Source organism: Salvelinus sp. IW2-2015, unplaced genomic scaffold, assembly GCF_002910315.2.
Source record: "Salvelinus sp. IW2-2015 unplaced genomic scaffold, ASM291031v2 Un_scaffold5223, whole genome shotgun sequence".
NCBI lineage: Eukaryota > Metazoa > Chordata > Actinopteri > Salmoniformes > Salmonidae > Salvelinus > Salvelinus sp. IW2-2015.
Window position 1 is genome coordinate 15792 of NW_019946488.1, and position 11057 is coordinate 26848.

The following is an 11057-nucleotide window of genomic DNA, read 5'->3' on the forward strand; positions in this document are numbered from 1 at the left end:
TAATAATAATAATACGTACATAATTGGTTAACTTTATTATGCCGTACAGTAGAATGGAAAATCATTTACAAATGATCCACAACATACAGTCAGTCTACAAACATTTTGTAAATTACAAACAATAAATGATTACAGTATTATTTGAAGTGTCAAAATTACTTCTTGAATATGAACGGATCAGTGGGTGAATTGGTGGTTTGGTTGGATCATCGTGTTGTAATATGTTGGAAATAAAAGCTAGTTATTGTAAAGAATTGTTACCGTAGTGATGAGCGATGGACGTATAACGTTGAAGCATAAATAAACACATTAAAATACATTTTATAAGGAAGCACTATCTCAGTGTCATATGTCCACAGAAGAGAACAGAATATATGATTGGACAGTTTATTTCTTAGTTTGCGTTTAGACACAGGAAGCCGCAATACACAATGAAAGACCTTCACTGCTTACTCCTGGTGCATTGTTGTCTAAGTCATCAGAACACTTGTTTATTGAAATGGGCGTTTAGACAGGACGCCCAATATCACCAATGAAGAGACCCACCTACTTCCTGGTGCAAGTCATGCACTGTTTTTGAATGGGCGTTTAGACAGGAAGCCCAATACACATGAAAGACCCACCTACTTCCTGGTGCAAGTCATGCACTGTTTTTGAATGGGCGTTTAGACAGGCAGCCCAATACACAATGGAAGACCCACCTACTTCCTGGTGCAAGTCATGCACTGTTTTTGAATGGGCTTCAAGCTTACAGTATATCATCAGAATTCATGAAAACGCGGTCATTTAAGATACTGTGCTTTCGGAAACTATTCAGACCCTTGTCTTTTTCCACATTTTGTTATCACAGCCTTACTCTAAAAATGGAAATTCTGATCGAAAGGAAGAGATATTTCTAAACAAACCACTTTTTATTATCAGATTCTGCAAATCTGTAGCAGTGCACAATCCCTCACATACACGAGTTAAGAGCCCAACGAACAGAGTTGGTTCTCAGCTTTAATAGCCTTTTTATAGGTGCCAGTTTAGCCGGTGTGTGAGCATTACTCCTTTCTGCTCATAAGAAGGTCACTGCTGCTCAAGCCTCGGTTCTCTTCACATAGCCACAACAGCTGTGCCCTTGAAAGAACGAAAAGCAGGAATGGACACAAAAAATAGGTCACTCTCAGAGGCTCTTTGTCTTTGGCCGTGTGACTAAGTTGAACAGAGGCAGGGGGAAAAATATCTGTTTCTTCTTACAAGACCTTGAAACAGTTAGATGTCTTCACTAGTATTCTAACATTGTAGAAAATACTAAAATAAAGAAAACCCTGGAATGAGTAAGTAAAATCAAATCAAATTGTATTTGTCACATACACGCGAATACAACAGGTATTACAGTGAAATGCTTACTTATGAGCCCTTAATTAACCAACAATGCAGTTTTAAGAAAATACCTAAAAAAAGTAAGAGATAAGAATAACAAATAATTAAAGAGGCAGCACTAAAAACAATAGCAGGGCTATATAAGGGTATTACGGTAGCAGAGTCAATGTGGAGGCTATACACAGGGTATTACAGTACCGAAGTCAATGTGGAGGCTATACACAGGGTATTACGGTACAGAGTCAATGTGGAGGCTATACACAGGGTATTACGGTACCTGCAGTCAATGTGGAGGCTATATACAGGGTTTTACGGTACAGAGTCAATGTGGAGGCTATACACAGAGTATTACGGTACAGAGTCAATGTGGAGGCTATATACAGGGTATTATGGTACAGAGTCAATGTGGAGGCCTATATACAGGGTATTACGGTACAGAGTCAATGTGGAGGCTATATACAGGGGATTACGGTACAGAGTCAATGTGGAGGCTATATACAGGGGATTACGGTACAGAGTCAATGTGGAGGCTATACAGGGGTACCGTACAGAGTCAATGTGTCAATGTGCGGAGGCACCGGTGTCGAGGCAATTGAGGTAATTATGTGCATGCAGGTAGGGTTATTTTTGGCTATGCATAGATAATAACAGAGATAGCAGCAGCGTATGGGGGGTGGGGGGCAATGCAAATAGCCTGGTTAGTCATTTGATTAGCTGTTTCAGGAGTCTTATGGTTTGGGGGTAGAAGGAAGCTGTTTAAAAGCCTCTTGGACCTAGACTTGGCGCTCCGGTACCACTTGCTGTGCGGTAGCAGAGAGAGCTAGGGTGGCTGGTGTGTCAACGTTTGACTGGTACTGTATATCATTGAGTTAATAAAACTGCATGGTCATGGTCTCTTTTTTGCTTTCTTGAGTAAGGCAGCTCCAAAATGCAGGTGTTTCAGCTAGCTCAGTGCTTTCTGTGGTGGTGGGGCAGCCAGGGAAAATACAGAGGCGTAGGGGTACTGTGGCTTGGTATTCACCCCCTTGGCATTTTTTCCTATTTGCTTGCCTTAAAACCTGGAATTAAAATAGATGTTTGGGGGTTTGCATCATTTGATTTACACAACATGCCTACACTTTGAAGATGCACAATATTTTTTCTTGTGAAATAAACAAGAAATAAGACAAAAAAATAAAACTTGATCGTGCATAACTATTCAAACCTCAAAGTTAATACTTTGTAGTGCCATCTTGCAACAATTACAGCTGCAAGTCTCTTGGGTATGTCTCTATAAATTTGGCACATCTAGCCACTGGATTTTTTTTCCCATTCTTCAAGGTAAAACTGCTCCAGCTCTTTCAAGTTGGATGGGTTCTGCTGGTGTGCAGCAATCTTTAAGTCATACCACAGATGTTCAATTGGATTGAGGTCTGGGCTTTGACTAGGCCATTCCAAGACATTTAAATGTTTCCCCTTAAACCACTTGAGTGTTGCTTTAGCAGTATGCTTAGGGTTATTGTCCTGCTGGAAGGTGAACCTCCGTCCCAGTCTCAAATCTCTGGAAGACTGACAAGGTTTCCCTCAAGAATTTCCTGTATTTAGCGCATCCATCATTCCTTATATTCTGACCAGTTTCTCAGTCCTGCCGATGAAAACATCCCCACAGCATGGTGCTGCCACCACCATGCATTAATCAGAGAGGCAACAAAGAGACCAAAGATAACCCTGAAGGAGCTGCTGGTACCGGCAGTACTACACCTGCACCTGTCGATGACACAAGTTGTTCTACTTCCATGTGCACATCCAATGCTAGCATCAGTAAATCTACTTTGTTGTGGAAAATTGAGCAAGTTGAGATGAAGAAACTGCTTGGAGTAACCCTCGATTGTAAACTGTCATGGTCAAAACTATTGATACAACAGTAGCTAAGATGGGAGAAGTCTGCCTATAATAAAGCGCTGCTCTACCTTCTTACCAACACTATCAACAGGCAGGTCCTACAGGCCCTAGTTCTACCTTCTTAACAACACTATCAACAAGGCAGTCCTACAGGCCCTAGTTTCTACCTTCTTAACAACACTATCAACAAGGCAGGTCCTACAGGCCCTAGTTTCTACCTCTTAACAACACTATCAACAAGGCAGGTCTACAGGCCCTAGTTTCTACCTTCTTAACAACACTATCAACAAGGCAGGTCCTACAGGCCCTAGTTTCTACCTTCTTAACAGCACTATCACAGGGCAGGTCCTACAGGCCCTAGTTTCTACCTTCTTAACAACACTATCAACAAGACAGGTCCTACAGGCCTAGTTTCTACCTTCTTACAACACTATCAACAAGGCAGGTCCTACAGGCCCTAGTTTCTACCTTCTTAACAGCACTATCAACAAGGAAGGTCCTACAGGCCCTAGTTTCTACCTTATTAACAGCACTATCAACAAGGCAGGTCCTACAGGCTAGTTTCTACCTTCTTAACAGCACTATCAACAAGGCAGGTCCTACAGGCCCTAGTTTCTACCTTCTTAACAGCACTATCAACAAGGCAGGTCCTACAGGCCCTAGTTTTGTCACACTGTTCAGTCGTGTGTTCAGGTGCCACAAAAAAAGGACTTAGGAAATTGCAATTGGCTCAGAAATGGCAGCACGGCTGGCCCTTGGATGTACACAGAGAGCTAATATTAATAATATACAAGTCAGTCTCCCTGGCTCAAAGTGCTCAAAGTGGCGGAGAGATTGACTTTCACTACTTTTATTTATGAGAAGTATTGACATGTTGAATGCACGCGAGCTAAACTACTGGCAGCTCGACACGCGCCATGCATACCCCACAAGACAAGACATGCCACAAGAGGTCTCTTCACAGTTCCCAAGTCCAGAACAGACTATGGGAGGCACAAGTACTACATAGACCCGTGACTACATGGAACTCTATTCCACATCAAGTAACTGACGCAGCAGTAGAATTAGATTTAAAAAACAGATTAAAAATACCTTATGGAACAGCAACAGCGGGACTGTGAAGCCACACACACACACACACACACACACACACACACACACACACACACACACACACACACACACACACACACACACACACACACACACAACACACACACACACACACACACACACACACACAACACGATAACATACGCACTATACATACACATGGATTTAGAAAAAGCAGGGGGCCTAGACAGCTGCCCTGGGGAATTCCTGATTCTAACAGGATTATGTTGGAGAGGCTTCCATTAAAAACACCCCCTGTGTTCTGTTAAACAGGTAACTCTTTATCCACATTATAGCAGGGGGTGTAAAGCCATAAACACATACGTTTTTCCAGCAGCAGTCTATGATCAATAATGTCAAAAGCTGCACTGAAGTCTAACAAGACAGCCTCACATCAATCTTTTGTTTGTTGTCATTTGTTTACTGTAAATATATTGTATCTGGTAAACACAATTTTATCCAGAAGTTTACTAAGGGTTGGTAACAGGCTGATTGGTGGGCTATTTAGCCAGTAAAGGGGGCTTTACTATTCTTAGGTAGAGGAATGACTTTAGCTTCCCTCCAGGCCTGAGGGCACACGCTCTCTAGTGGCTTAAATGAAGATGTGGCAAATAGGAGTGGCAATATCGTCTGCTATTTCCTCAGTAAGTTTCCATCCAGTTGTCAGACCTCAGTGTCTTGTCATTGTTGACAGACAACAATTATTTTTTCACCTCTTCCACACCGACTTCACTTTACGGAACTAAAAGTACAATTCTTGTTTCATAATTTGGTCCGATATACTGGATGTGTGTGTCAGGTTTGTTGCTGGCATGTCATCTCTACGATTGCTAATCTTGCCAATGAAAAAGTAATTAAAGTAGTTGGCAATATCAGTGGGTTTTGTGATGAATGAGTCATCTGATTCAATGAATGATGGAGCCGAGTTTCTTTCCCCAAAATGTATTTTAAGGGGCTCTAAAATATTTTACTATCATTCTTTATATAATTTATCTTTGTTTCATAATGTAGTTTCTTATTTTGTGTATTTAGTTTAGTCACATGATTTCTCAACTTGCAGTACGTTGCCAATCAGTTGGGCCGCCAGACTTAATTGCCGTACCTTTTGCCTCATCCCTCGCCATACATAAATGTTTTCATTCCTCATCAATCCAAGGGGATCTAACAGTTTTTACGTCATTTTCTTAATGGGTGTTAATCAGTAACTGGGATGACAAGTTCATAAATGTGTCAAGTGCAGTCTGGTTGCTCCTCATTACACACACAGCAGACCAACAAATATTATTTACATCAACAACATAGGAATCACTACAAAACTTATTGTATGACCTCTTAACACTATATTAGGCCACGCTTTTGGAACTATGGTTTTCCTAGATACGGCTCGCTATATTGTGATCACTACATCCTACTACATTCTGTGCATTTTACTGAGGAGTAGCTTCCGTCTGGCCACTCTACCATAAAGGCCTGATTGGTGGAGTGCTACAGAGATGGTTGTCCTTCTGGAAGGTTCTCCCATCTCCACAGAGGAACTCTGGAGCTCTGTCAGAGTGACCATCGGGTTCTTGGTCACCTCCCTGACCAAGGCCCTTCTCCCCCGATTGCTCAGTTTGGCCGAGTGGCCAGCTCTAGGAAGAGTCTTGGCTGTTCCAAACTTCTTCCATTTAAGAATGATGGAGACCACCGTGTTCTTGGGAACCTTCAATGCTGCAGAAATCTTTTGATACCCTTCCCCAGATCTGTGCCTCGACAGAATCCTGTCTCGGAGCTCTACGGACAATTCATTCGATTCATTCGACCTCATGGCTTGGTTTTTGCTCTGACGTTCACATTCAACTATGGGACCTTATATAGACAGGTGTGTGCCTTTCCAAATCATGTCCAATCAATTGAATTTACCACAGGTCGACTCAAATCAAGTTGTAGAAACATCTCGAGGATGATCAATGGAAACAGGATGCACCTGAGCTCAATTTTGAGTCTCATAACAAAGGTTCTGAATACTTATGTAAATAAGGTATTTCTGTTTTTTTATTTTTCATACATTCGCCAAAAAATTCAAAAAACCTGTTTTCACGTTGTCATTATGGGGCATTGTGTGTAGATTGATGATGACGTGGACGTCGATTAAGGCAGCCTCCCGCACCTCTCTGATTCAGAGAGGTTGGGTTAAATGAGGAAGACACATTTCAGTTGAATACATTCAGTTGTACAACTGACTAGGCTTCCTCTTCCCCATTTTAGAATAAGGCTGTAACGTAACAAAATGTGGAAAAAGTCAAGTGGTCTGAACACTTTCTGAATGCACTGTATGCAGTTTCCATTTATTTGACTCTATTTTTAAACAGGGGCATTAAGGTTATTAAGGTTAACCTTATTTATTAAGGTTACTTAATGGATGTGAAATTTTAAACAGGGGCATTAAGGTTATTTTTAGTCTCTACTTAATGGATGTGAAGTAAAAAAAATCTAAATTAACATTTTATCTTAAAAATCGAACCCTGAGACACAAAAAGGTCCGTATTTGCAAAATCACCCACTTATCAAGCATCAGTGGGGCTGTTGGAAGCCTCATGTTGTAAGTTCCAGCTTGCTTGTGTATACGGTTGTATGCCACAGTTGAAAAATCTGTTTTACCCTATTGAGTACTTATGTTATTTTGCATCCTGTGGTGTATACAAGAATGTCCCAGGGCCTCATCTGGACTAAGTTGAGTTATCCCACTGTTGTCCGAATGACCTCTTTGGTACAGCCTCTCCCATAGGTCATTTGGCGACCCGCTACCTTAATGTTGGGTTACGGGTGTAAGCTTGGTTCTCTGAGTAGAGTAACGGGTCGCCAACCGTACATGCCTTTCTTACGTAGGGTTCCAGTAGGCTGGACAATAGAACGTCCGGAAGGCGAGTTGGTGCCACGGTGCTCAATAGAACTAATAGGAGCTGGCAGGGTGAACAAAATGCCTTTAAACAAGTCCTGTTTTTCRGTGATTATTTCAAAACGACGGCAAGCAGCTGGGAAATATGGTCATATTATGAAACTGGTCTCAACAGTGGATGCAATTAACTCGTTTTTTATCAGAAAAAACGTTGTTAAAAATGTCATGTGTCCAGCCTAGTTCTAGTGGAGTAACAGACAGTGAACATATTCAGCATCTCAATCACATCGCATGAGGTGTTTCCATAGACCCGTTCCACTACTCAGAGAACCAAGCTTACATCCGTAACCCAACATTATGTGTAGTGGACTTCTTGCACATGACACGTTGCAAAGCCCCCTTTTACTTCGTTATACTTTTGGACTTGTAGTTTTTGAGACACCGGCTCACCAGTGAGTGAAGCGACAACGACTACTGTTAATCACTACAATTCCCAGCCTGCACCACAGTGGTTGGAGTTTGCGCAGTGAGTGGTCCTGTATAGGCGAGCGGCGTGTAGTGAACAGTCTGGTATGTCTGCATGAATCAATGAAACAAACAATATTACAGAATTCAGAGTTAGTTAATTCCTCAAAGCTCAGTACTGTAATGCATGTTGTAATGCAYTTGTGTATTTGTTGTGATAGCTAGAGTCGCTATCACTTTCCTGAATGACATAGCGAGCTAGCCGTCWGTTAGCCGGCTAGCTATTAGCTGTCACCAACAACATGAACTTGCAATGGTATATAATATTTCGTTCAACCCTTGGTGAACTCGCTAGCTCGGCGATAACTCCTTTAAAACAGCCAGCTATAGCTTTTCTCACTAGTAAACTGTCGGCGAGTTTGTTAGCTAGCCCTCTGTAGAAACATAGCTAGCCCTGTGGATTGTTGGTGGTATATGATGCTAGCTTTCATCAGCTAGCTAACTTATTCAGACGCGCAATCTGCTTTCTGCTTACATCTGATATGGGGGGGGGGCTGGGCTATCAACTTATGCTTAGTAGCAGTCTGCATGTTCGGGCCGGCGCATGGAAGTCCCCCTCTCTCGCAGGTCAGGGGTGCATCCCGAGGACCTGTATAAAAGTAGCGCACTACATAGGGAATATGTTGTCATTTGGGACGGAGTRGGTCTCCATAGGTTTGTCTGGCAGGGGTTGTAGAGAGAGACACGTCATAAAGACTGTAGGAAGGAGTCAGTCTGCTGACGTTACGCAACAAGTAGTAACAGCACCTACTGTATGGGACAAWGTGTGTCCCAAATAGCACCCTATAATATAGTGCACAGGGCTCTACACTGACCCCTCTTACAAGGAGGACCTCTGCGCGTAAGTTTAAAAATGTAAAAAATAAATAAATACATTTAGGAGCACAATTAAACATGTTTGAGATATTAAAGCTGTAACCCCATGCCCCAGCTGCTATGTCAAGAGATCCTCTTTATGGGGTCGCTAGGTGTTGGGTTAAGGTCCATACGATATGAACCAGTCAAGAGATCCTCTTTATGGGGTCGCTAGGTGTTGGGTTAAGGTCCATACGATATGAACCACTGGTCTTTGGTAAAACAGAAACACTCAGTGATCATGTATGTGTTATCACCATGTTAATGTCCTGTAATGTGGCAGGTCATCACCATGGATCCGGCCTGGCGTCAGCAGGGTCGGGGTCGTGGCCGGGGTCAGCCACAGGGTCAAACGTCGCGACCTCAGAGAGAGAGGGCAGCAGGCCCGGCAGCAGAATCCCCTAAGGCTCCTAGTGGTGTGTGGGCTGGAGATGGGAGGGGGAGAGGAGGAGACGGGCGGGGGAGAGGAGGAGACGGGAGAGGAGGAGACGGGAGGGGGAAGAACACTACTGCTCAGCTACAGCCTGTTAACAGAGGGAAGAACATGGTAGCACCTTCACAACACAGTGAGTGAGAGAGTCTCTGTCTGTCTGTCAGTGTGCTTGCTGACTGACTGATTAATTATCTGTCTTGATTAATTATCTGTCTTGATTAATTATCTGMKTTGATTYATTATCTGTCTTGATTGATTATCTGGATTGATTGATTACTTGTATTTATTTATTGACAGCTGCATCGAGCCAATCCAAGTTTGAGGAGATCAGGAAGTCCAACCAGGCTGCTGCTCAGCGATTGGCTCAGAGCCAGTACAGCTCCTCCTCAGACGATGATGTCGATGATATAGTCGATGATGGTGGGAAGGTCCAGGGGAAGGACGGTAAACGAGGGCAGATTCTGGCCTCGACGCTCACCACCTACACGGACCAGACTGGTGAGACGACACATACTGATGTGTGGCTCGTGCTTTAGTCTGATCCCTGTTGATCACACAGTCCCAGTCAGCCTGTTAAACCATTATATCATTGTCTTTCTGGAAGTTTCTGAATAGTTATSTCTGGGGATAAATTACACAATGTAAATGGGACAATATTTTAGTTGTCTCGTTAAATGCTTTCAACATCAGTATATGGATTTCTACAATTTATAGTTGGACGTTTTTGAGTCCTTGTAATTTGGAGCTGTTGACATTTGAACATATTGTCCCGTTGTGTAATTTACTGATGGTCCCTAACTAGCCCCATAGGGATAGGGTGGGTCTGGTCGATTGTGTGTTGTTCTGCCATTTAAACATGCCTATTGGTGTGTTGTGTTACGTTTAAAACCCTCCCTGTGTGTGCGCTCGTGTGTTGTCAGTGTGTGTGTGTGTGTGTGTGTGTGTCGTGGTGTGTGTGTGTGTGTGTGTGTGTCTGTGTCGTGTGTGTCTGTGTATGTGTCTGTCTTGTGTCTGTGTGGTCGTGCTGTCTGTGTTTCTGTGTGTGGACTGTGTCTGTGTGTACTGTGTCTGTGGACGTTTGTGTGTGACTGTTTGTTGTGTGTGAACCGTGTGTGTGACTGGATGCCTCGTGTAGGTGTGTGTACTGTGTGTGTGTTGGTGTGTGTCGTGTGTGTGACACCTTGTCTGTGTGTTGTGTCTGCTTGTAGTTTGTCTGTCGTGTGTGTTTTCTGTGTGTGTGTTGTTTCTGAGGTGCTTAGCTCTGTGTGTGTGCTCTAGAACCCTGCTGTGTCTGTTGTTGTGTCCTGTGAATTGTCATGTCCTGTGTGTCTGTGTGTCGTGTGGGGAACTTTGTGTTTTGGGGGGGTGTGTGCTGTGTGTGACTGCACTGTGTGTGACTGTGACCTGTGTGCTGACTGTTGACTGTGTGTGACTGTGTGATGTCTGTGTCTCAATCTTCTGTGTCTGTTGTGTTTGTCTTGTGTGTCTGGGTGTGTCCTGTGTGTGTCTGTGTGTTGTGTGTGTGTGTTTGTGTCTGTGCTGTGCTAGTTGTGTGTGTGTGATGTTGTGTGTGTGCTGTGTGTGTCTGTGTGTCTGTGTGTGTCTGTGTGTGTCTGTGTGTGTCTGGTTGTGCTGTCTGTGTCTGTGTGTGTGTGCGTTGTGTGTCTTGTGTCTGTGTGTGACTGTGTCTGTGTGACTGTGTGTGTGACTGTGTGTGTGTGGACTGATGTTGTGTGCTGTGAATGTGTGTGACTGTGCTGGACTGTGGACTGTGTGTGACGTGTGTGACTGTTGTTGGTGTGTGACTGTGTGTGTGTGTGTGACTGTGTGTGTGTGACTGCATGGTATGTGTGAGCATGTTGTGTGTGTGACTGGTGTGTGTTGTGACTGTGTGTGTGTACTTTGCAACCCCTCATTGCAACCCTCTGCCCAGAACAGTGCATTCTCCCACACATGTACAAGCTGATTCACAAATCTGGCACACTACATATATGCTGTTCAGCCTTT

General features: G+C 43.4%; 1 protein-coding gene across 1 annotated transcript; it reads left to right on the top strand.

Moving 5' to 3' along the window:
• Window positions 1-7741: 7741 nt before the first annotated feature.
• Window positions 7742-9586, top strand: LOC112078073 (NF-X1-type zinc finger protein NFXL1). Its single transcript, XM_024144421.1, has 3 exons — window positions 7742-7807; window positions 8901-9183; window positions 9348-9586. The coding sequence occupies exons 2-3, from the start codon at window positions 8910-8912 to the stop codon at window positions 9584-9586; spliced, it is 513 nt and encodes a 170-aa protein (XP_024000189.1). The 5' UTR covers window positions 7742-7807; window positions 8901-8909.
• The last annotated feature ends 1471 nt before the right edge of the window (window positions 9587-11057 follow it).